Source organism: Sarcophilus harrisii, chromosome 2 (assembly GCF_902635505.1).
Source record: "Sarcophilus harrisii chromosome 2, mSarHar1.11, whole genome shotgun sequence".
In the NCBI taxonomy this organism is placed as follows: domain Eukaryota; kingdom Metazoa; phylum Chordata; class Mammalia; order Dasyuromorphia; family Dasyuridae; genus Sarcophilus; species Sarcophilus harrisii.
In genome coordinates this window covers 322,131,859-322,158,497 of record NC_045427.1, presented here as the reverse complement: position 1 = coordinate 322,158,497, position 26,639 = coordinate 322,131,859, and the positions used below count along the sequence as shown (strand labels likewise).

At 34.5% G+C, this 26,639-nt stretch overlaps 1 protein-coding gene across 7 annotated transcripts in view; it reads left to right on the top strand.

Annotated features, from left to right (window-relative positions):
• ZBTB25 (zinc finger and BTB domain containing 25) overlaps nt 1-25,869 on the top strand; it is an 88,455-nt gene extending 62,586 nt beyond the window's left edge. For 4 of the 7 annotated variants that reach the window (XM_031952710.1, XM_031952711.1, XM_031952712.1 and 1 more), the window contains 2 exons: nt 17,487-17,666; nt 20,629-25,869. In XM_031952710.1, coding sequence (XP_031808570.1) covers nt 17,494-17,666; nt 20,629-21,766 — 1,311 coding nt within the window. In that variant the 5' untranslated portion in view covers nt 17,487-17,493 and the 3' untranslated portion in view covers nt 21,767-25,869. Of the gene's footprint in view, nt 1-6,314; nt 6,415-9,860; nt 10,450-17,486; nt 17,667-20,628 lie in introns of those variants that run through there. The other 3 variants (XM_023502850.2, XM_012548773.3, XM_031952713.1) reach the window with 3 other exon arrangements.
• The last annotated feature ends 770 nt before the right edge of the window (nt 25,870-26,639 follow it).

Here is a 26,639-nt window from a genome sequence, read left to right as displayed (position 1 = left end):
TCCCGTTAGGCAGAATCAGAGCATGATCTGCCCCCCTCAAGGCCCCCTTCCCATCCTGCCCAGTTGGAGGTTGAGTAATTCCGGAGGCACGGAGTTCTTCCATACGGCTCATTCCATTTGTTTACCATCATCGCCTTACACCAAGCATGGTCTATTCGGTCACGTACATTTATTCTCCCCCTACCATCACTTGTGCCCCTTCCCAAAACTTGATGCAGATCAGACCAGTAGCTCTCTAATGAGGTCTCCCAAGTCGCATCGTTGCTTCTCCTCCACAGGGAGTTTTCAAGTGTCAAAAAGTACAGTCAAAATACTGGACTTGGAAGGGAACTTCCAGCGCACCCGCGCAATGTAAACAAAAGGCCTGCTGGCCAGTGCAGTGACGTCTGACTTCCGGGGTCATTTTTCTTTTCTCTATAGCATAACTTTCACATCGCAGGTGCTTAAATGGTGAAACAAATGAAGGAACATTTTGATTACACACTCTCAGAGTGACTCAATCAGTTAGTGTATCCCAAGCATGCCTGATCCCGAGTGGCTGGTTTAGGGCCAAATCGAATGATTTGGAAGTGGACAAAGACAATCTGTGATTGTGAATGGGAGAGCAAAAATGTGTTAGCCCCCCTAAAACTCCCCCTAAGGGCTTGTTAAGTGCGGTGAAATGCTATCATTGTGAAGGCCTGGATAAACCTTTTTGTGATCTGAAGCAGTGTGCCATCGAAATAAAAATTAGCTCAATAAACACTTAAGTATTGCTTTATATGCTGTATTAAATTCTGAGTTATTAGTAGTTGTGCCTTTTAAGACCATCCCCAAACAGCCTTCCTCTCAGCCCCATTCCCCTTTTTGAGGCTTCCTTGTCACTATCTTCATCTGTAGCTGTCGTCAAACTAGACTAAATATTCCCTATACATTTCTGTCTTGTTTTTACTTAGAGAATCACCTAGAAAACCCCTCCTCCTCGCCCATCTTCAGGTTCCTATTCTAGACTGAACGCAAATGGCTTCTCTTTGAAGTCCTCCTAATCGGTGAATTTTTGTTAGATGAATAAACAAATGAGAACTGGCAGCCTTGGGTTGGTGGGAGGAGGATGATTTTAGGCAATAAAAGAGCTAGTCCTTAGAGAGCTTAGAGAAGAGGGATGGGTGAGACCACTTTGCCTGCCTCACAATTTGGCCTGGGGCAGGTCCCCTTTGCTTGTGCATTATTTATGGGGAGGTCAGTTGCTGTCTCCTCCCTCCCCCTTTGGGAGAGGAAAGGAAGGCTGAAGAAAGCGGCCTGTGACTGGTTATTGGCGCCTGTGGTTCCAGGACACTCTATTGCCCTTGAAAAGTATAGTGGCACTTTAGCCTCCCAAGCCTAGAGTTGGGGGATGCTGAAGGAGCCAGGCTGTCTAGATGGAAGGAGGGGCCTAAGTGTCTGAGCTAATAAAAAAAAAAAAAAAGTCCTGGTCAGGACTCTGCTGGGAAGTGTTACATAATACTTTTCCCTGCTATTATACTGAATTGATTTAATGTGACCAGGAGGTTTCACACTTAGTAATGAAAAAAATTCATCCATTTTATAAAATGAATTAGAGCCAGAAAAGATATGTGCTTTATATTGCTTAGAAATGAATTCTTTGAAGAGAATGTTATTTCTTCTAATTTCCAAAAGAAAAGAAAAAAACACACTGTAGAAAACATTGCAGTCTTCCTTGCTGGCTAAGTTGCTGAAAGTGTAGAGAGAAAAGGAGGAGGAATTACTGATTGAATTATTTTCTTCCTTGGTGTTAATTCTAAACTAGGAACATTTTGTCTTTTAGTTTCTGTTGTACTGTGATCTGCAGTTGATTTGCTTTCTGTAATAAATTGAGTTATGATATATATGTAAGGTAATATATCATTAACATATAACTTTATGAGAAGAAGAAACTCAGAGTATATAAGCACAGTGTCTTTTTAGCCTCTAAAGAGTAAAGACTTCCTGGTATGGTGTATATTTGAATTGAGGAAGAAGACTCACTTCATATCAGATTGTTTTCAACTCTATCATTGTGCTGTGGGTGTGGTTCTACATTTTAGACTGTTTCCTTAAATCCCTCTTTTTTAAAAATATCTATGATCTTATTTTCTATTCATGAGTAATAAAAGAAAAGGACTCCAATGTAACAAAAGAATCTGCCTTAGAGTTAAGATTCATTGCTTGCCTCTGACATAATTAGTTATATGATTATAAGTTGTTATATTTTGCAGATGAGTTGCTGATATGTGAAAGAATATTACCTGGAGAAAAGTCCTCAGATTGATGAAATCACAAGTTCTCTACCTCCTTTTCCCAAGCATAGTTCTATTTTTTAATTATCTAAACCATATATGTATGTGTGTGATATATATGTATTTAAGTACACACACACATATATTTCCCCTTTATTTCCTATTGAAACTTGCTGGGTTTTTTTAGTCAATTAACTAGCATTTATTAATCGCCTATTACATGCCAGGATCTGTTCTAAGTGCTTATGACTCCAATAAAAACAAAAGTTCATACTCTCAACAAGTTTACTGTCTATTGGGTGAGATAATATGAAAACAATTATGTATAAACAGGTTTGCACATTACTTTGGTTATAAATCCACAGAGGCAAGGAAGGCATCAAGGGGATTCAGAAAGGCTTTTTGCAGAAGGTTAAAACTTTAACTGAGACCTGAAGGAAATCAGGGAAGGCAAGAGGTAGAGATGGAGGGTGGAGGGAGGGAGAGAGAGAAAGAAAGAATTTGAGGTTCATTTATATTTTTGTTCTTTATATTTTGTTCTATATTTTGTTTGATGATGTTCAGACATGTTCTACATTTCGTGACTCCATTTTGGGGTTTTCTTGCCAATGATTCAGGAATGCTTTATCATTTCCTTCTCCAACTCATTTTACAGATGAGGAATTGAGGCAAACAGGGTTAAATGACTTGTCTATGGGCCTATAGCTAGAAAGTGTCTAAGGTGGGAGGTAAGATGAGTCTTCCTGATTCCAAACCTAGTGCTCTATCCACTTTAACTGCTACTGTTAGCATCCCCCCCCCCCCCAACTACTCCATCCTCCATATTTCAGCAGCTTCTATGATAGGTATAGAGAAGTGAACACCACTAGAGAGTTCCTGCACTCAGCTCAGATGAATACTTAGAACATTGGTTTCAATTAGTTTTTTGCTCAAAGTCAGGTAATGTGAACATAAGTATAGGGCGTTAGAATCTGTTAATACTTTCCACCAATATTTTGTAAGATTTCTCAATATTTTGAAGATTTCTCAACATGATAATATTCTTTTATTAGCTTACAAAGAACTGATTTTGGGATTTTGGAATCTGAATTGGAGTTTATGCTATTGGTTTTTGAATATCTTCATTAAGTTTTGCATTCCTCTGACATAAAAAGACTTTACTAAACTCAGAATACTAGATTTAGAAATGCTGATCTAAGTACTCCTTTTGGCTTCTTGACTATTCCAGAAAAAATTGTTTTCTGTGTGTCTCATTCACACACATACACACTTAAATATATATGTTTCTATAAGCACCTTAAATAGATCTATGAAAACTCTTTGAAAAGTTTAAAACATGTAAATATAAGATTTTTTTTATTATATCAGACATTTTAAATTTGTTGACCTTTCATTTTTATATGTTTATGGACTCAGAAAATGTGTATTAGCCCTTCTGTGAAATGTTCATATGACCAGAAGGCACACAAAAGAGAATTTAATTCATCAAATATTTATTAAACACCTACTACATGCAAAGGACTGTACTATCAAAAGGGGACAAAAATTCTTTGCCACCAACAAAATTGAACACAATTCCTTTCTTCAGAGAATTTGGAATACTGGGAGATAAATATAAAATTAACCTATAGCTGATATCCTGAAGCTCTGGACTTGCATGAATTAGATCACTCTTGAGCTTGTCACTAATAATTTAGTCGTTTATATCCTTACTCAGGATATTCCCTGGAGACATCAGAATTTTGCTCTTGAATGAAAGGTCTTCATGTCCAATGCAGCTCTTCCAGTCAACAAACTATAGAACAGATTTTTTTTAATTTAACAGAAACCACCTTGATACATTTATTTTATTATGCAATAGTCTGCCCAATCCTTCATTTCTCATTTTTGCGAATTGTGAATTGTTGAATCTAAGGAGGTCAATAACAAAAAGAAAGATGCAGCTTGTACCCACTTATTCATTGAGAGATTGAATGTACCTGTTGTGGACATTGTACCCAGAAGATCTTGGTGGAGATGAGGTAAAGATTCACAAAAGAGAACTTAAGTTGTGCTATCATAGATGTTTGTGTCCATCTTATACAAAAAAAGGAAAGAAAAAAAGCTAGCCAAAGAAGTTAAATAAATTAAATAATTATCCAATTTCACCTGGTTTAATACTTAAGTGAATCATGTTGATGGGAGTGCTTCTTCAGTAGTTAACTCCCATCATACATCTCTTCATTTCAGTTTGGTTAATCCACAATTTTCTTTTTAAAAAATTAAATATTTCTGGAAGATTACATTTTTAGTTCAGAACTATCTCCCTCCTCACTAGAGATGATCTTTGTTATTTCACGCGTGTTTTTTTGCAAAATCAATATGCTCATTTCTTACAGTGTAGTAGTATTCCATCAAAATCATATACTACAATTTGTTTAGTAATTCTCCAATTGATGGATATCCCCTTAATTTCCAGTTCTTTGCCACTCCCAGGAGAACTGCTATAAATACTTTAGAACATACTAGTTTTTTTTTTTTCCTTTTTCCCTGATCACCTTGGGAAACAGATCTGATAGAGGTATTGTTTACATCAGAGGATCTTTGGGCATAATTCCAAATCACTCTCCATAATGGTTGGTTTAGTTTAGAATTGTATCAATAATGTTTTAATCTCCCAATTTTTCCATATCCCCTCCAACATTTGTCAGTTTTCCCTTCTGTCATTTTAGCCATTCTGATAGGTGTGAGATGATATTTCAGAGTTGTTTTAATTTGCCTTTCTCATCAATCCTGATTTAAGCATTTTTATATGACAATGTATTGCTTTGATTTCTTCATTGAAAAATTGCCTGTTCATAGCCTTTTATAAATTGGGAACTAACTCGTTTTCATAAATTTGACAAAGTTCTATATATATTTGAGATATGACACCCTTTTCTGAGAAACTCTAAATATTTACCCCCAATTTTCTGCTTTCCTTCTAATCTTGTCTATATTGATTTTATTCATTCAAAGCTTTTAATGCCATAAAAATTATCCACTTTACATTTCACAATGCTCTCTATCTTGTGTTCATTCATAAATTCTTTTCCTATCCATTTTTTTTCATATTCTTCTAATTTATGTATGGTATCTTTCTTTTTATCTGGCATGTTTCCTTTTTTGATCTTATCTTGGTAAAATCCACAATGTGCTTTGACACTTGTATTCTATGTTGACTCCTCCTAACATCACTGATAGTCACTTAATCTTGAAGTGCCCTAAGGCAGTGGTTTCTAAACTTTTTTGATAGTGCTGTCCTATCAGCAAAACGTTTTTGAGCAGGTATTTCTAATATGTATATAATTATTACGAATTATAGTTGTAGTACCCTTTTAATAATTATGCACAATATAAGGCATTTTCCCCCTGGAAGCAGTCAGAGTTAAGTGATTTGTCCAAGGTCATATATATGATAAATATCTGAGGCCAGATTTGAGTGCAGGTGCTACTGACCCTAGGACTGGTGCTCTATTCATTATGCTATTGTGATCTTACAGTTTTAAAAAGGATAATTTGAATATAAGATTTTTTATCCCAGAGTTCATAGAGACTCAAATTCCAGGGGAAAGATGATGAGGGCCTCACCTAAAGTGATGGCTGTGTTAATAAAGAGAAGGGGATTTAAGAGATGGGAAGATTTGGCCACTAATTAGTTACATAGATTGAGAGAAAATGAGGAGTTGAAGAGGACACTGTGAGGTTGTGAACCTGGGTTTGCTGGTGCTGCTCTGGATAATAACAGAAATTTAGACGATAGATGGACTTCGGGAAGAGAGGGAACATAAGATAATCTGTTGTGGTCCATGCTGGTTTCTACCAAACTAATTCTTTGACACCCAAAGTGAAAAGTCAGGGAGATTTTTAATCCCTGGTTCACTGCTTAAACACCAGAATCCATGCTGCAATTATTCCGTCGTTTTCAGTTGGGTCCAAATCTCTGTGAGCCCCCTGGGGCTTTTCTTGACAGAAACTCCTGAAAGGTTTGCCATTTCCTTTCCAACTCCTTTTCACAGAAGAGGAAGTTGAGGCAAACAGGATGAGTGACTTGCCAAGGAACACATAGCCAATGAGTATATGAGGCTGGATTTGAACACATCTTCCTAATTCCACTCCACTGTGGCACCTACCTGCTTCAGTAAGTACACAGTCCTATTATTGCTGAATGTTCTTTTCCTTAAACATGACAGCTTATTTCAAATTTCCACTAATTATTGTCAAATATATCTATGAGACATATACATATATAGAGAGAAATACACAGAAAACCTCTCAATTTGTTTCTTTTTTAAAAGAAAAAAATAAAATATTGATGTGAGAAATACATTGAAAAATGGAGCACAACTGAATTTTAGTAGTGATCTTCTCTCCTCTTTATATTTTCCAGAAGCTACTTATTAATATGATAGTTAAGTACATCCTAATCACAGATACAGGAAGAAGTAAGATAATTGATAAAAAAGATTTTACAAAAAAAAAAAAACAAAACTAAACCCATTATAATTTTTCAAATTACTATTCTTCTATTTCTTTGGATTCATCAGCTATGGAATTAATTTTGGGAAGTATAAAAATGTTTAATTTTTTTTTTTTACTATTGGTAAGACTAAGTTTTAAAAAAATAGCTTTTTTAAAAGTTCTGTTATTAACTTTGCCTTTCACTCAGGGCAATGTGTTTCCTTATTAGGAATCTCTTTTAGTGTTATTACCTATCATTATTATGATAATATTATGATATATCATAATATAATATACAATGTTATTTATAGTCATTGTATATAATGTGCTCCTTTCTTTGTCTTCATTACCCTTTCTTGAATTCATAGGTGTTTTCCCATGTTGCTAAATTTTCTCATATTTTTTTATTCTTTACAACAGAATACATTTTCCATTACATTGAATCAGCAATCTTAAGATGTTAGAATTGGAAGAGACCCCAGTGGACATCTGGTCCAATTCATCTCAGAAAAGAAATCCTTGATATGATACACGTAATAAATTATCTGTATCTTTCTTGAAAATCTCCAAGTAAGGGAAAGTCATAACCAGCAAAGGCCACCCATTCTACTTCAGGATACCTCTGATTGATAGGAAGTTTTCCAAGACATCAAACTCCACCAATGGAAGTTATGCCCTCTGGGACCAAAGAGAACTTAGGTTGATCCCTTTTCTCCGTGATTAGCTGTTCAGTTAATTGAAAATGTTCTTGGGTCACCTCTAGAAATAATTGCTTCTTTAAGCTTATCAAAAGAATTTGAACCTTTCCCTCTTCTGCCTGACCTCTCCAACTTAGCAATATTCTTCTTAAACTAGTTTCCTGAGCTGATTGCAATATTCCAGTAGTCTGATTAAATCAGAGTACAGATTGGTTCTATGGCCTCCTTATTCCTGGAAGATATGCCTCATCAAGATCTCATTAGATAATTTTTTTTTTTTGATTGCCACATCACACTACTGAACAATGTTAAATTTACAGCCAAGTAAAACTCCCATCCCTTTTAAAGGCAAACTATTTGTCTAACCATGCTTACCTGTACTTGTGAAATTGTTGTTTTTCCCCAAATGTAGGATTTCACAGCTATTTTTATTGAATGTCATTCTGGATTTAGTTTAATAATTGATCCTGTTAAGTAAGATCTTTTTGGATCTTTACTTAGTCATGCAGTGGGTTTGGTTTCAATCCCAGCATTGTGTCCTCTGCAAATTTGACATGTGCCATTTAGCTTTTTGTTCAAGTCATTTATGAAAATGTTAAGAGTGCTAGGCTAATATAAAATTCTCTTGCTAAACTGAGAAGGAACCATTAAATTCATTAATTTATAATTTCAGTCATTAAACCAGTTCTAGATCATCTAATTGTATTGTGATCTGGTTTACATATTTCCACAAAGATAATTTGGAATACTTCATCAATAAACATTTATTAAGCACTTAATAATATTAAGTGCTGAGAATAAAAAGAGACAAAGACAGTTCTTACCCTCAAGTTTACCATCTAATTGGTGATTATCAAACGAATTCTCATGTAAAATTTGTTTATCTGTTTTGCAACTGATAAGAATGCATTTTGTTTCCAGTTTTGTGGGGAGGGTTTGTTTGTTTGCTTTTTGCTACCACAAAGAGTGCTACTGTGAAGACTTTCTTTGATTCCTCTCTCTGTCATTGACTTTCTTGCCCAATAGTGAGATCATTGGGTCAAAAGACATGAAAAATCTGGTGACTTTTCTTATAAAACCAAATCGATTTCCAGAATGCTTGGATGAATTCCCAGTCAAGTATATATACAATTTCCAACAATATATTTTTTTTGTGTCTACTTGAACTTCATTATGTTATGTTCTATGTATAAATGCTTTACTGCTAATCTTCTCCCCCCACCAAAAAAACAACAACAAAAAAACTTCCCTTGTAATGAACAAGCATAGTCAACCAACATAAGATCTATACATTATCCATAGCTGAGAACTCTATCTCATTTTACATTAGCTTATTACCATTCTATCTAGAGGTGGGAAATATAACTCATCCCGTTTTCTGAAATCATGATTGGTCACTTTATTGATCATTTTTGAGCTTTTTACTATTGTTTTCCTTTACATAGAAATTATCCTAATTCTGCTTATTTCATTGCTTGGATTTATCACAAGTCCTCTAAGTTTTCTCTGAATCCTTTTTTTTTTTTGGTTATTTCTTTTTTATGTCTCAATAATTTTCCAGTACATTCATACACATAATTTAGTTAACTGTTCCATTCACCCAATTATGGGTGCTGTCTCTATTTCTAGGTCTTTGCTGTACTAAAAGAAAGTGTTGCTATAGATATTTTTGTTCTTATGACTTCTCTCCTTTTTTGATCTTCTTGGTCAAAGGACATAAAGCTAATTTTTTTATTTTTATGTATTTATTTTTCTCAATAGTATTTTATTTTCCCAAATATCTGTAAAGATAATTTTCAGCATACATTTTTGTAAGACTTAGTGTTTCAATTTTTTTCTCCTTACTTCACCTGTCCCCAAGACAGCAAGCAATCTGATCCAGGTTAAACATGTATAATCCTTTTAAACATATTTTTGTATTTGTCATTTTGGGCAAGAAAAATCTGACCAAATGGGGAAAAACAATAAGAATGAAAGAAGCAAACAAAAACAGTTAAAATACCATTCTTCAATTTACATTCGGTCCCCATAGTTCTTTTTCTGGATGTGGATGACATATTCCATTCCAAGTCTATTGGAATTGTCTTGAATCATAGAATTGCTGAGAAGAGCCAAGTTTATCACAGTTGATCATCACATAATCTTCTTGTTACTGGGTATATTGTTCTACTGGTTCTGCTTACCTCACTCAGCAACAATTCATGTAAGTCTTTTCAGAAATCAGCCTGGTCATAATTTCTTGTAGAACAATAATATTGCATACCAATCATATACCATAACCTATTCAACCATTCTCCAACTGAAGGAAGGAAAATCTGAAACACAAGGGTATGCAAGGGTTAATGTTGAAAAATTATCCATGCATATGTTTTGTAAATGAAAAGCTTAAAAAAAAATAAGGTTGTTGATAGGTTTTATTTCTTCTTTTGAAAGCTGCTTGTTCCTATCTTTTGACCATATTTCTATTGAAGGATAGCTTTTGCTTTTATAACTTTGAATCAGTTTCTTGTGTCATTAATGAGATCTTTTACAGAGAAACTTCCTGCAAAGATTTTTTCCCCTGGTTACTTTATTTATTTCATTCTAATTTAACTGCATTAGTAGCTTTCTTACATACCTCTGCAAGACTGGTTTCTTTTGTTGTTGAGTTATGCCCAAGTCTTCATGACCCCATTGGGGTTTTCTTGAGAAAATACTGGAGAGGTTTGTGGAAGGGGCCTGATCAGGGTCTGGGTTAGTTTCTGCCTGGGCAGCTGATTGCAGGGGGATGCTGTTGCCCACTTAGCCAGGTGTAGGAAGCTTGGGTCCTGCTAAGTGTTTCACGGTCTGAGGCTCCAGCAGGAGCTTGTTAGTTTCAACCAATAATTTAAGGGTTTACCTCCCTTGGGAGGAGAACCCTTGTCCTAAAATATAAGGCAAGCTCCTCAGACCAGAAGACACAGAGGGAGGGTTCCTGATGCTGCCTGGTTGCTCTTATAAGAAAGTGCCTTGCTCAGAGAAAAAGTCCAAGTCTCCTGGTAATTTTTACTTATCAAACCTTTTCTTCCATGGCAGTTTCCTTTTCCTTCTCCAGCTTATTTTATAGATGATGCAAATAGGATAAAGTAAATTTTTCAGTCACACTGCTAGTAAATGTCCAAGGCCATACTTGAACTTAGATCTTCCAGAATCCAGGCCTAGTGACACTATATCACCATAACTACTTGCTCATTTTTCCTGCCCTACTTCTTAAATCCTCCCTATCTATCAGTGGTGTATTTATCCCTTTAGGATTATATTTAGTTTTGCCTGATAGGTTTTTCTTGGTGATCCTTATCTAGTTTGCCTTTTAGCATGTTATATTCCAAGTTCTGTCCATTCTTTTCATCAGGAATGCTTGAAAGTTCTCTGTTCTACTAAAGAAACATTTTTTTCTCCTTTGAGGTAACACTTATTTTTAGTAGAGTGATGGTTGTAAGGCTGTATTTTTGTACTCTTTTCATTGTTATTCCCTTTTTGGATTCTTTTTAGATAAAATCATTTTTAAGAAAATAAATTTTTATTTTCGAATTATAGGAGAGCTAGACTTTTATATCATTATCTCAACCAGAAACATGACATGAGAATGTTTGATAGTCACTCCATAGGGTGATATGGGTTAAAGATAGGAGCTTTTGTGCCATGGTCTTGTTCTAGGTAGAAGATATTTCTTGAGAGTCTCTTGGAGGATAGGGTGAGGATAGGATGGGAAAACTTAGAGGGCCCTTGCACACCCTGGGTGATCACTTGCCAGGCAGATGATATTTAGCTTTTAAAGGCAATGTATTTTTACTTATATATTTTGTTTTTATATTACCTAGGTTTCACCATGTATCACTTTATTTCCCCCTTCTCTCTAGAGAGCCACCCTTTATTATAAACTTTTTTAAAGAAGGGAAATATTCAGCAAAATTTGTCAACACACTGAAAAAAAAAAAGACATTATATTTGATACTCAACCTGCAGAATACTCCCTCTCTGCAAAGGAGCTAGGGAAGGTATCATCTCACGTGTCTTCCTTAGATCCAACTAAGTCCTTTAACTTTAATATCATTCAATTTTGATTATTTTCTGGTGGTGATTCTTTTTATGTTCCTTGTTGTAGTCATGCATGTTGTTATGTACTTGTAGTTCTGTATATTGTTTTTCTGGCTCTGCTCACTTCACTTTTTGTCAGCTTATGTAAGTTATTCCATGTTTCTCTGTGTTGATCCTATTCATCATTTCTTGAAGCACAATACTATTCCACAGTTTGTTTAGCCATTCTTCAATTGATGGAGATCCACTTGTTTTCCCACTTCTTTGTTACCATAAAAAATGCTCTCCTATATTTTGTGGTCTATGAAATCTTTCTTTTTTTGTTAGCAACCTTAGTTTACATGCCCAGAAGTGGAATCTGGGGTCAAAGGAAATGGGCATTTTAGTGACTTTCTTATTAGTGATGTTCAGTCTTATCTTCGTGACCCCATATGGGATTTTCTTGGCAAATATACTAGAGTGGTTTGCCATTATTTCTCCAACTCATTTTCCAGATGAAAAAAGCTGAGGCAAACAGGGTTAAATGACTTGCCCAGTGTCTTCTGGACTTCAGCCCCAGCACTCTTATCTACTGTACTACTTTCTTATTATTAATAATTCTAAATTGCTTTCCAGAATGTTTATAGCAATTCAGAGCTCTACCACCAATTTGTCTTTCTGCAGCTCCTCCGAACATTGACTTTTCCAGTTTCCTAGGTGTGAGATGAAATTTGAGAGTTATTTAGATTTTCTTTTATTGGTAATTTGGAGCATTTTTTAGTCTGGTTAGTTATCCATAGTTTGCAATTGTTTTGGAGGGAACCATGTGATTATATCCTGTTAGGATTCTTACAAGGTGCCAAGTCAGTGGAATTAATGAGATAATGATTCTCTAATTTACATGTACTTAGTACTTACTATAATTCCACAAGATTCACATCTTTAAGAGAACATATATAAGGAGGAGCTCTCAGGGCCAAAGAGCACAAGCCCACTAGAAAGGTCTCGGAGGAGGAGACAGATTCATTCCATGTTCCACTTTTGTGTTGACTGGAGACTTTCTGAGGGAGCTGGAGGCTGAAGCTGGCAGAGGCAAAGGAGCTCTCCGAACCAAGGAGAGAGACCTCTAAGAAAGCTAACCCAGGAAAAGAGACAAAACTTTGATGGAAACAATAAAGGATTTGGACTTTAACAGCTGGCTGCATTTGGGGTAATTATTGAATTGAAAGAAAGGCTGCCTCCAGAGCCCTCCAAGAAACCTGCTCACAGAGAACATTATATTTTAGAGAAGAATATTACAATATCCTTTCACTATTTGTGTATTGAGAAATGGCTTTTAGTCTTATACATTTGTTAGTTGATATATCTTGGATATCGACCCCTTACAAGAGATATTTAGTATAAAGATTTTTTTCCTCATTCAGTCACTTCCTTTTTGTCCTAAATGAATTAATATTGTTTGTGCAGAAGCTTTTCAATTGAATTTAATCAGAATATTTTATCTTTTTATATTATAATTTCACCTTTCTCTTATTAAGAATTTACTCTTGACCCTTAGCTATGAAAAGTATATGATTTAACTCTTCTAATTGTTTTATAGTTTGATCTTTAACATTCACATTATCTATCCATTTTGAATTTACTGTGGAATGCTGGGTAAATTGGTGTTCTGTTATCTCTGTCAGACTTCTCTCTGGCTTTCCTAAAAGTTGTTATTGTGAGTTTTTTCTTAGGTAATTTATATTTTCAGGTTGACTGTTGGGTTATTAAATTAATATTCATATATTTCTGATTCTTATCTCAGATTTGAAGATCACTGCTTTATGGTGTAGTTCAATTGTGGTTCAATTCTTGAAGTTGAACTTTTTTTATTCTTACATTTATTCATTATTTCATATTTTCATTATTTCCCTTCATATTCTAGTTACTAAAGTATCCCTTTATATTTTTGGTTGAGATGTCATTATATCTGTAAATTCCCTTTGGTACTAGGATCATTTTATTATATTGATATTCCCCAGCCCAACGTTAAATATCCTTCCAGTTATTTAAGTTGTTTTAAAATTTTTTAAGGGGAATTTTGTTCTGTGGTAAATTGACTAAAATGTTTCATGTATTTTGTAGTTCTTTTGAATAAGTATAGAAGCATTGCCCATCATAGAAATTACTGTGCCTTAAATATTGCAGTATAATTTTACCTTCTTTCTTTCTATTATTGTCCTTCCCATTTGCCAAGTGGTCTCTTCCCAGGGTCAATGTCGTTCTATCCTCTGGGTGATAGTTTGATTTTCTCTTTTCTGAAGAAGAATGTTGTCCATGGAAACACAATACTCTTTCAGATGAAACCCATGATAGGTTTCCATCTCTTATTACTAGGCCTATATAACTCTTCTTCTTTGGGATTGCCTTTCAATAGGACTCCTTTCTCCATTGTATTGAGATAGCTCCTCTTTTCCCCATTAAAAGCTTTCCCTTTTGAAACTTCACTTAATGTCTTTTACTCTTCATTCTGAGACATTGCAAGAGTTCAAACTTCTTTTTATTATTTATTCATAGACTTGATTAATGTACATCACAAATTCTCTTCTATCCTCTACCTTTCCTTTCTTCATTTATGTGCCCCCCCCTTCCCCAATCTGGGATTTAGTCTCACAGAATACATATTTTCACAGGAGGGAAGATTTGTGGGGTTTAACTGTTAGTGTTTCAGGCCTACTTCTATGTCATTACTTTTGTTTCGTTAAGTTCTGCTTTTATCTGTATTCTCTTGCATTTTGAAGACAATCTCTTACTAAGTCTCTGTTTATTTTTTTTTAACCAGTAGATCATTCTTTTTCTTTCTGCAAGTCAAATAAATGTCATATTTTTCCTTGATAATTAGCCTCAGATTTGCATGGGATATGTTATTTTGATTTGCATCTTGATTTCTTTTATTTCTTGGAATGTATTTTTATGGTTTTCAGTAAATGTAGAATGTAGAATAGTGTTGTGTTGTTGGAATTTCCTTTCCTTTGCTTTTGCAGGTCTCTCTCTCTCTCTCTCTTTTTTTTTTTTTGTCTAGCTGCTTTCAGAATGTACTATTTGTCATTGGAATTGTTAAATTTAATCAGAGGGACCTGTCTTAGAGTTTGAAACATAAGGTTTTTTTCTGGAGATGCTTTTGCTTTTTGCAAAGTCTTGGGTAGTTTTCTTGCACTATTTTCTCTTTTAGGAAATCTGTGATTCTTAGATTGTCTCTGCATCTTGTCTTTGAAAATTAATATCTTTTGCTCATATAGGGATCATATTTTATTTTGGCATTATCACTTTTTGCTTCTCTTTTTCATAATTGTACTTTATCTTAGTATATTTGTATTCCATAGTTGTTGTTCTCTTTAGGAGAGACTCAATTTTTCTATTCCTAATTATTCCTTTTGTGTAAGCCATAAATTATGGCATTTATTTCTGTCTAACTTCTGTTATAGTTTCTATTCATCTTTGGAGCCATTTTGGAACATGTTGTTGTGGTTCCTTCAAGGTGTTCAATTTCATTAGGTATTAATTCGGTTTTTTTTTTTTTTTTTTGCTTTGTAATATTTCTTTGAGAAGTTTGTAAATTTTTTTGAAGTTTTCTTATGAATGTTTCTTTTTTTATTAAAGCTTTTTATTTACAAAACATATGCATGGGTTATTTTTCAGCATTGACCCTTGTAAAATTTTTTGTTCCAAATTTTTCCCTCCTTCCCCCCACCCCCTCTCCTACATGACAGGTAGTCCAATATATATTAAATTATAGTTAAATCCAATATATGTATACATATTTATACAGTAATCTTGCTGCAGAAGAAGAATCGGATCTAGAAAGAAAAAAAAAACTGAGAAGGAAAACAAAAATGCAAATAATAACAGAAAGAGTAAAAATGCTATATTGTGATCCACACTAAGTTCCCACAGTTCTCTCTCTGGGTGTAGATGGCTCTCTTCATCACTGAATAATTGGAACTGGTTTGAATCATCTCATTGTTGAAGAGAGCCACGTCCATCAGAACTGATCATCATATAGTCTTGTTGCTATGTACAATGATCTGGTCCTGCTCATTTCACTTAGCATCAGTTCATTTAAGTCTCTCCAGGCCTCTCTGAAATCATCCTGCTGGTCATTTCTTACAAAACAATAATATTCCATAGCATCCATATACCATAATTTATTCAGCCATTCTCCAATTGATGGGCATCCACTCAGTTTCCAGTTTCTTGCCACTACAAAGAGGGCTGCCACAAACATCTTTGCACATGTGGGTCCCTTTCCCTCCTTTAAGATCTCTTTGGGATATAAGCCAAGCAGTAACACTGCTGGATCAAAGGATATGCACAGTTTGATAACTTTTTGAGCATAGTTCCAAATTGCTCTCCAGGATGGTTGGATCCGATGAATGCTTCTTTCTAATTTTTAAGCATTTTCTTTGTTGATTTGTCTGCTTTCATTAACATTTTTGGTGGCTTTAGCCATTTTTCCTTACATATTTCCCTTTTACCAACTTTCTGACTCCTCCCCCTTTGGTGAGAATGTTTCCAGGACTAGGATGCGAAATGTCCTCTATCTTTTCCTTGGGCAAAAAATAATGTCTGCTTCTAGGAGAATCTATTCAGTAAGAGAATTCCTTTGCAAATTATAAACCCTAATTTCATGGCTGTCTTTGTGTATCCTTGTCATACAGTGACAGCTGGTGAGGAAGTTTTGCTAAAAGTGCCTTGAGGATTAAGAGTTCTCCAGCAGTCTTTGACTTTCTTCTCCTGTGAATTAATCTGTAATTGCTTTACCTCTAATTCATAATTCCTCTTTTAGATTTTTTTTGAGAATTACTGAGGAGAGAAAATGGAGAAAATGTCTAGTCTTATTGATCATATAACCTGGAAGTCCCATTTGCATTCTATAGTTACTTATCATGTGTCTAGCTTACCTTTTCATTCATATTACATATTGCACTCTATGATACTGTATGTTTCCGCCAAATGAGACTTCTTGCTGTTCTCCATTTATTAAGTTCCATTTCCTTTCTATATCCCCTTCTGCATTCCTTTGAACTGGCTCTTCTTCATGTCTGAAAATATATTCTTTCCAATCTTTTACTGGAAACCTATCTTGAAACCTCTAATTACTACTAATCTGTTCCCTCAAAAATTATTTTGGATTTTATGTATTTATATAGTGTGTGTGTATATATATATATATATATATATATATACACACATACATTATATATGTGTGTACGTGTGTCTATAAATATATATACACATACAAATATGTACATTTTTTTAACTTTTCAAATTGTGTGCAATCCCCTCCCCCATCTCCAAATATAATATAAGCTCTTTGAGGGAAAGGAAATATTTCATTTTTTAACATCTGCTTGGTACATATAGGTACTTAATAAATGCTTATTAAATGAATGATTCCTTAATTTACTTTAAATAGAATAGGTATTGTTTTAATTAAATGGTAACAGTAACCACATCTTGGCTTGAGCCAAGAGAGTCTGATCTCCTTAGCACTGATTATGCATTTTTCATAGTTCCATATGAAATTTAATGTTTAATAAATATGTTTTGATGAGATGATAGGGATGAGATGAGATAGGAAAAGGGCTATTTTTAGAGGGTGGGAAGAAGGATTAGGTAGCAAAGGGAGAGTGAAAAGATTGATATTTTAGATCTTTTTTTGAAAATGTAATTCTAGGTAAGGCAACTTGAATTTTATGTCAGTATGAACATTTCAAAAAAGTTTGTACTGGGGAAAAAAGTTAACATTAACCAATTAGGGCAGTTTTTGTATTGTATTGTATTATGTAGGGCAGGTATTGTATTATGTATATATACATAATATATATAATTTTGAAGATCTATAGTATTGAAGAGAAAGGTGTTTAAATTTTGCTCTGTTCCTTGTAATCTCTACAGGGGAAATAAAATAAGTTGCATGAAACTATAGTAACTAACTTTGTTAAGCATACATCTATATGTCATCCTTTTCATCTCTCAGAGCCACCATGGATACTGCTAGCCATAGCCTTGTCCTTCTGCAGCAGTTGAATATGCAGCGGGAATTTGGTTTTCTCTGTGATTGCACTGTTGCCATTGGAGATGTTTACTTCAAAGCTCATCGGGCCGTGCTTGCTGCTTTTTCTAATTATTTCAAAATGATATTTATTCATCAAACCAGGTAAGGATACAAGCATTTATGTATTTATTGATTCACTGATTTAAAAAAAAAAAAAAAACATAGCTATCACTTCCTTTAAACCCTGTACCTCCCTATAGGACTTTTCCTCAAAGGATAAGTCGTCATGGCAAATGCATCTGTAGTCTGTGCCTTATTTTCTACCTTTAGTCTACCACCTCTATATAAAGAAGAGAGCATGTATCACCATACATACTCTGCAGCTATGAATAGATTTTTGCAAATCAGAACACTTTTTAATACTAGAAATTATTAGAATTCTTTCATAATGCTATACCTTATAATGTGCACTTTGATGTTGGACTGCCTTAGTAAAATTATATTATCTTTTTAAGAAACCATCTTTTTGTTATATCAGTATCAAAAACTTGATTCCTTTTCTCTCCTGGTGGGTCTAACATAGACATGCCTTTTGAGTTTTGCATAAGTAATTATCGTATAATATGGTTCTATCTTGAATTCAGATGAAAAATTTCAAAAGGAGCTTAAAGTCCTTCATATATGTTCTTTGCTTCTTCCAACATTTCTGTTAGGTATACATCTTTATAAGAGATATATGTTTTCTCACTAGTAAAATGTGAAGGATGATTCCTAAAGAAATAAAGAAAATCATATAACATAACTCATATAACTCTTAAGTCTTGCTTCACAGTTAAGAGTTTTTCATACATATATATACACAGTAGATGGTGCAGTGGATAGAATGCTGGTTTTGTCATCCGGAAGGTCTGAGTTGAAGTCTGGCTCCAGCCCCTGTGTGAACCTGGGCAAACTACTCCATTGTATTTGCCAAGAAAACCCCATATAGGGTCACATGTGACTGAAATGTCTGAACAACAACAAGTGTATATATACATACATACACAAACAAGTATACGTCTATATCCACATTCCTCCAAAGGAGATGGATTTGATTTTAAGATGCATTGAAAGATAGAGGAAGGAGAAAAGTTCTTATAAAATCCAATGTTGAAAGTCAGGATCTAACTTTTTGACAAACTGGCTATGTCACCCTGGATAAATCATTTAGATGTCAATTTAAATTCATCCCTGTAAAAAAATTTCCCCTGAAATTGAGAATTAACATCACAGCATCAATGTTTCTAGGCAATAAAACCATATGTCCATAGATTAAGGTTAGAAGGGACTACAGAAATCATTTCATAAATTCACAGAAGGGGAAGTGGTTTGTTCAGGATCACACTATCTATGTGATAAGAGGCAGAGCCAAGATTTTAAGCCAGGTCATTTGGGTCTGAATCCAGTGCTCTTCTTTCCCAATTGTACGCCGAGTCCTTATTATTGGCTGATTTTTTAGTGTCTAGCATAGAATACCTTTTTTATGTTAACCTTCAGATTAGCCTCCTAAGAGAGATTTTTTATTTTCACTAGGTTTTTTTGTCCTTTATCATAAAATCATACTCTTTCTCATTGGATTTACCTTTGATGATTAATTAAGGCTAGATTTATTTTTTTAATCCAAAGTCCATAGGTTTCCTTATTCTCAAATTTATTTTTATTCTGAGTTCAAATGCCAAATGAAATGAACATTTCCATATCCAGGGTGCTTTATGTTTTAGTTCAGCTTTAAGTTTTAATAGCTTATATTAGAACAGGAAAAAGATAGATATTTATATTGAAATGAAAGTGGATTAGTTATGTAACGCAAGAAGAGATCATGGATGGATAGCTTGACTCTGTATTAGTACCTACCAAATGTTAAAAGAGAGACTATATTAAGTTGATCTTCTATGAAGTATTATTGTATGGGAAGATAAAGATTCTCAAAGGATAAGATAAATGGGTCAGTAAGCTATACTAATTGAGGCAGTGCCCACATCAATGAAATCAGTTGCTACATGGCATAAAGCAACTCTTATAACTCATAAAAATACTTCCAGCAGACCATGTTGCCAAAGATAGAATGGGCTCCATGGATTGGTTTGGAATTTGCAGAGACCAGGTACCGAGGAGCCTAATAGGTATTCATATGCACTATATAACAGCATGCTATTTTAGGAAAATCACCTCAAGAAGTAAATGGGAACATGAATACCAAAAGTAAGGCTACTACTAACATCACTTTGGCCAGCTACAATCCATTTCCTTTTATTGTTAACATTTCAGTTGGGGATGGGAGTGGAGGCTCCCCTCAGTTTTTAGGTCTCCACTAGTTTCTATTACTTGAATGTTAAATTCATCAACAAAGATTGTGTTTTATGGAGGATTTGAAAGTGCTTTTTGGTTAGTTATTACAACTGTATATATTTGTTCAGCAAATTATTTATCTTAGTGAGATGTTGATTTAGGTAATGAATTGGGCTAATCCTTGGAGTCAGAAAACATGGATCCAAACCTTTGATATATGTTGGCTATATGATCCTATGCAAGTCACTTAATCTGTCAGTGCCCCAAAACTATAGTTATAGAGCAGTTTCTGGATCTTTGTTGATAAAGAGTTTATTCCCTGAAAATAATCTATACCAGTGTAATCATAAGTCTGACAAAACAGATTAGGGGTGTGTGTGTGTGTGTTTACACCACACATATACACAACATACATGTGTATATATATGTCTATCTACACATATATATGTATGTGTATGCATAGGTATACACATATATATATATATATATATATATATATCACAGACAATTTAAAGATAGAAGTAACTCCAGCATAATAATTACCAAAATTTTCTATCTGTATAGCCTACCTTCAATTTCGAATTTTTAGAACTGAAACATGACAGTTTCACTGAATAAATGAATTGCCAGTGAAATCTGAAAGTGATAAGCATAAATTCAGATTACTCTATTCAGTGAGATCCCCAAGTTTAATATGATTGTTTAGCTTAACATTGTCACTTTATCAAAATAACTGTTAAACATGGGACAGAACAATTGTCTCCTTTGACAAATTTAATTTAATTTTTTTAAACAGTGAATGCATAAAAATACAGCCGACTGATATCCAACCTGATATATTCAGTTATTTGTTGCACATTATGTACACTGGGAAAGGGCCAAAGCAAACTGTGGATCACGGCCGTTTGGAAGAAGGAATTCGATTTCTTCATGCAGACTACCTTTCTCACATTGCCACAGAAATGAACCAAGTCTTTTCTCCAGAGACTGTCCAGTCTTCAAATCTGTATGGGATTCAGATCTCAACTACACAAAAAACCACAGCCAAGGAAGGCCTGGAGATGAAAGAGAACCCTTCTAATAGCAACGGAAACAGAAGTGTTGCCCAAGGTGACCACCCCCAGTTACAGCTCTCCCTTGCTATTGGGCTGGATGATGGCACTCCAGACCAGCAGATATCCCATGCTTCTTCTCAGTCAATGGAGGAGCTTCAGAAGCCTCCAGTATCTATCAAGCAAGAAAGGTGTGACCCTGAATCTGTTGTATCTCAGAGCCACCCCTCTCCTTCTTCAGAGGTGACAGGCCCAACTTTCACTGAGAGTGGTGTCAAAATACACTTGTGCCACTACTGTGGGGAACGCTTTGACTCACGGGGTAACTTGCGAGAACATCTCCACACTCATGTGTCTGGGTCCCTTCCCTTCGGAGTTCCAGCTTCCATCCTGGAGAGTAATGACCTTGGGGAAGTCCATCCAATTGGTGAAAGCAACGAGGCTCTTGGAGAGTGCCACCGGCTCAATACCTTTCTTGTCAAAGAAAATGAGCAGCAGCCTGACCACCCAAATCGTGGCAGCATGGAACCGTTGCAGATCAGTCAGCTGTCTCTGATCTCCAAAGACACAGAACCAGTGGAGTTAAACTGTAACTTTTCTTTCTCAAGAAAAAGAAAAATCAACTGTACTATCTGTGGTCATAAGTTTCTCCGGAAGAGCCAGTTGCTGGAACACATGTACACACATAAAGGTAAATCTTATAAATATAACCGATGTCCAGGTTTTGGGAATCCAGTGGCCCAGAGATTTCAGCCATATTGTGACAGCTGGTCTGAGAGTCCTCTGAAAAGTTCTAGTTTGTCTCAAGAGCGCTTAGATTCCTCATGTACTTTAGAGTCTGACCTCACACAAGAAAATGTGGACACCATCCTAGTAGAGTAGCTTTCCTTCACAATAGCATCATTGGTTTTGAAAACAAGGGGGGGGGAGTATATAATGGTTTTTATTTACAGTTCCAACCCCCAAACTCCCTTTCAGTATTACTGAATTGTTCACCCTGTCATCCAAGATTTTAAAAGCCAAATTTTATTTTATTTTCAAAGTGGCAAAATTAATTTGAAATCACCATTGCCCTTGATAAGAATACAGCAATGAAGTGACTTATTAAAATGCAAACTTTCCATTAATTAATTAGATAATTCTTTAGAATTCAGCTAAAATAGTCAAACCAAATTCAGGAATTTTTATAATTGGTCATTTAAATTATTCCAGAAAGTAGAACTTCTAAAATTATCATATAGAATTTGAAGTAGATCAATTCTGTTCCAAAGTGTTATTCCAGAGCCTCACTGTTTGGTTAATATCTCACATAAATCATACCCTACAAAAAATATTCCATAGTTTTCATTATATAGCAAACAAGTAATTAATTGTTAACATGAAGATGCCAAGTATAAAATATCAGAATTGGTTACTAAAGCATAACCTTTATTAGTCATGAATATGGTTTTAAAGTTACTTTTTTAAAACTTCCAATCCTAAAACACAGTGATATAAATTATAAAGATTTAAGCATAATAAATGTGAGCCATCTTCCCTCAGTCTCAAAATAGTCCAGTATCCATACAACAAAGATAATTTTTTTTAAAAAAAGTTTTTCAGTTTGCCATTTATTTTAGTCAAGTATCCCAACATTGAGGAATTAAAATGTTTTTCATGACCATATCTAAAACCCATGATATTACCTTCCCATTCATAAGTTTAACGTGACTTTCATTTCTAATAGTGCTCTTCCCAAGACTAAGACAGAATTAACATTGTCAATTCATTTTGCTGCTCTGACAAGTCTTGTAGACTTCTTATTAGAATGCCAAAGGATAGTCTAGTTAACTTATTTCTTCTATTTTAAAAATACGTTAAAATGCACAGAATTCTAAAACAACAAAAGAATGTTTTTCTAAAACAGACTTTTTTGTAGTGACTTGTGATTAAAATTGAAATATAAAAAAATAATAATTTGTTTAAGTTTCTTTATTGCATTGTTTCTTGAGCGTACTGTGACACTTAACCTACCTTTCAGTAAGGAGTCAGTTGAGAAAACTATTCCAAATAGTACTGACCAAGATGATTTTTCAGAGAAAGTATTTAATTTTAAGGGAATGAACTTTTTCTGAATGTTGATTAAAATTTGAAGTCAAGGGTCCACTGAGCTTTCTGAGTTCAGGGTTGATACATAAGGAACTATAGCTGAGTATCTCTTGCTGGACATTGGTTATGGGGGGATGGCTGTTTAGGGTATTAGATAAAGTAATTTAATCTTTAATCTTATTCTTTTACTTAAGTTAGGCCGCAGGCCACAAGTGACCACAAATATATTTATAATTTATTTTTAAAATAATTAATATTTAAATTAAAATGTAATTATGCTTCCCTTTACGAATGTAATTTTCCTGTTTGTTTTTTTTTAACTTTTATTTCTTCATTTCTTTCTCCTAACATTGATGTAGGACACTGAATAGGAAGTAGATAGTTAAATAGTGAGCATTAGGTATATCTGTCTTATATGTTTGTTGGGCATAGAGCCAGGGGAAGTAAGAATGAGGATTTTATGGTAGGAGTGTTAGACATCCTAGTCTTGCCCCTAAGAAATCTCACATCAAAGAACACTAATTTGAAGAAGTTCATTCTGATTTGTTTGGACAGTTTAAAAAAAATTGGTTGGCTAAAATGCAAAATATGTATATATGTATGATCTTTCCTTAATCCTCATGCTATCTCTCTGTTTTAGGAAGTGGAAAAGCACTACTAACACCATTTTACAGAAAAAAACCCAAAACCTGAATCCCAGAGGTCAAGTGGTGGTGGTGTGGGGACTGACCCCAGCCTTCATTTATTCATACATACATGCATGCATGCATTTGTTCTTTCGTTTAACAAATTTTTGTTAAAGCACCTTCCATGGGCCTAACACAGTGTTCTAAGTCTGGTGGTATCGTTATAATAGACACAAAGGCTAGCAAAGAAAGACAGCCCTTCACCCCCCACAAAATCAGTAAAATAATTTGGGACTTCATTTTGTTTTCTTCAACATAGGTGTGCAATATCAACCTACTTCACAGGGATCAGTGTGAATCAATTCAGTCATGAATTTTGAGTCCTCCAAAATATGTAGGTTTTTGGCCTATAATTCACTGGTATAGGAGCCAGCAGCTCATCTGTGACTTAGAGCCTTTGAGGGCCCATGGCCACAGACAATACGTGTCACTGTCCAGGCTTGAACCCCAATCTGCCTAACTCCAAGGCTTCTCACTATCCATTCTGCCACTCTGGTAATAAGCATTATCACATTATTACACAAATACAATACACAGATGTCCCTTATGAATCATCTTTAGAAATCTCTCCCTTGTCACTTTCCAGACCTTATAGTGGGTTCCTTGTCTTGCATTTACCATCTGCTAGCTCAAATGCAGCAGCTGTGGACCCAAATGGATTCAGAAAATGCTGTACTTTTCAGAGATGTTGGTTGTGATGTAACAGTATTTTTTTTAAATCAGGTAGATTGTGTCTGATTGTTACAGATTTTGTCAGTATTCAGAGAACGTTTATTTCTCCTGCCTTACAAAGACACTGAGAACTTTCTGATTTATAATTGTCCAAATTTTTATTTTTTGCTCTGATCTTCTGTTTTCTTGTCTTTAAAAGGATCAGAGAAATGCCTACTTCACGGGTGTTAGGATTAATGTATGAAACTGTCAAAGTGTTCGGTCTTGATAGTCCCATGTGTGGGAGACCTTACTGTTGTTGTTTCCCTCTATTCTTTAGCTAAGCTTGGAGCGTCAGCTTTTTGGGGCATTCATGCAAGAACCCTAGAAATATGGAAATTTTCTAGCCGATTAACAGCTTCATCTTATGAGGCATCAAGTTTGAGAAATTAATGCTTAAAATCTGAAATTTAAGATAAATGAATGTGAACTTTAAACATGTTCCAGCATCACTAAAAACCAGCTAATTTCAATATCTGGTGAAAGCACATTGAATAATAAAAGGGGAAAGCCCTTAGTTTTCTAGGTATAGTACAAACAGTCGAAAAGGAAAAAAAGGATAGTGAAACATATGAGTTCATGTCCTTTCTTATTCATACTTTTGGAAGCAAAACTTCAAACAAGGTAAAAGGAAAAAATAATAGTCTTGGGATGGTACAATTTCAGTAAAGCCTTTCTTAGGCAAATTTTTGATGTTGAAACTGAAGATTGAATATCATTTTTGGTAGTAATTTAGATTAAAATATAGACTGTGTGAAGAGTACAAAAAACCCATCTAGTTTAGCATTGCGTCTTTGTATGTTTCAAGTTGCAAATGTAGCTGTATAGTATTTTCTTATGACCATTGAGTTTAAAATTCTTCATACCAAAATCAGTAAATGATTATTCTGTGATATAAATCTGTTGGATTTAAGGGGGAAATTATGGTGAGATTATGAATCTTCCTCTCCAACCCACTTCTCTCAACATTGAATCTTTTTAAGTACGGGAAAAGCCAAGCCCATAATTTTTCAGGGCTTGGAGAAGCCAGTTCATTATGCTTTACTCGGTATGTGTCTATGACACACCTTGCACACTTAGGCTGATGTTCATACAGCTTCATTTTTCCTGTTACTGACTTGTCTCTGTTGTGTGCCTACTGTTTGATCAGGTAGATAAAATATAAGCTGGAAGCATTAAAAAAAATTTGGATTACAAAATTTGCATAATTAAAAAAATAAAGCCCCCATAAGAGTTTTCAGAGGACAGGTAATGCACAGAAAACAGAACATACCAATACCAATAATAAACACACTGTATTATTGCATGACAGAGTTATGCAATTCCATTTATAATGAATTTAAAATGTTTCAAATATCTGTTCCTTTAAAAACAAAACTGTCATCCTTTTATTGGAATGGAAGCAATTGCATTTTCATGTATTTTATCAAGAAAAAATAAATGTGTGTGACAATTTAAAATACTGTCTGGGCTTGTTTTCATAATCATTTAATTTGTGAAAAGCATTCAGTTTGTGAAACATGTTCAGGAAACAGAATAATTGTGATAAACTATTAAATTTTTAAAAATATTTTAGCTTAAGTATACATCAATATGAAGTGAAAAAATTGGATCCATCTCTTATCTTCTCCCCTCTTTATCCCTTGCCCATTAATCTACACATTTTGTCCCACTGCCATAAATCTATACATCCTTCTATGCCCTATCTTATCTTATTTATATGTATGTATGTGTATGTATGTATATATACATACATACACATACATATAGTGTTCCCTATTTAACCTATTACTGGTGTGAGTAGGTTTTCAGAACTACAAGTCTTCCTCCCACTCAACTGATGTGACATGAGATTGTAAACTAAATAAATAATACAGACACTACCTTAGAGCTATTGATAGTTCTGACTATTGTGATAAATCAAGTCATACAAATTTTTTACTTCCTAATACCTATAAAAGTTATGTTTACATTCTTTTAGGTGTATGGTAATATTATGCCAAAAAAAGTGTACATCTTAATTAAATTAAATTAAATTTAAAAATACTTTATTGCTAAAAATGCTAACCATCATCTGAGCCTCCAGTGAGTTTTCTGGTGGAGAGTCTGCCTCAATGGTGATAGCTGCTACTGATCAGGGCGGTGAAGGCTGAAGATCGGGGTGGCTGTGGCAATTAAGAACCTGTATGCAGCATCAAGTCCCCTTTCCTTCTTTCATGAAAGATTTCACTGTAGCATGTAGATTTCACTGTGTGATACTCTTTGATAGT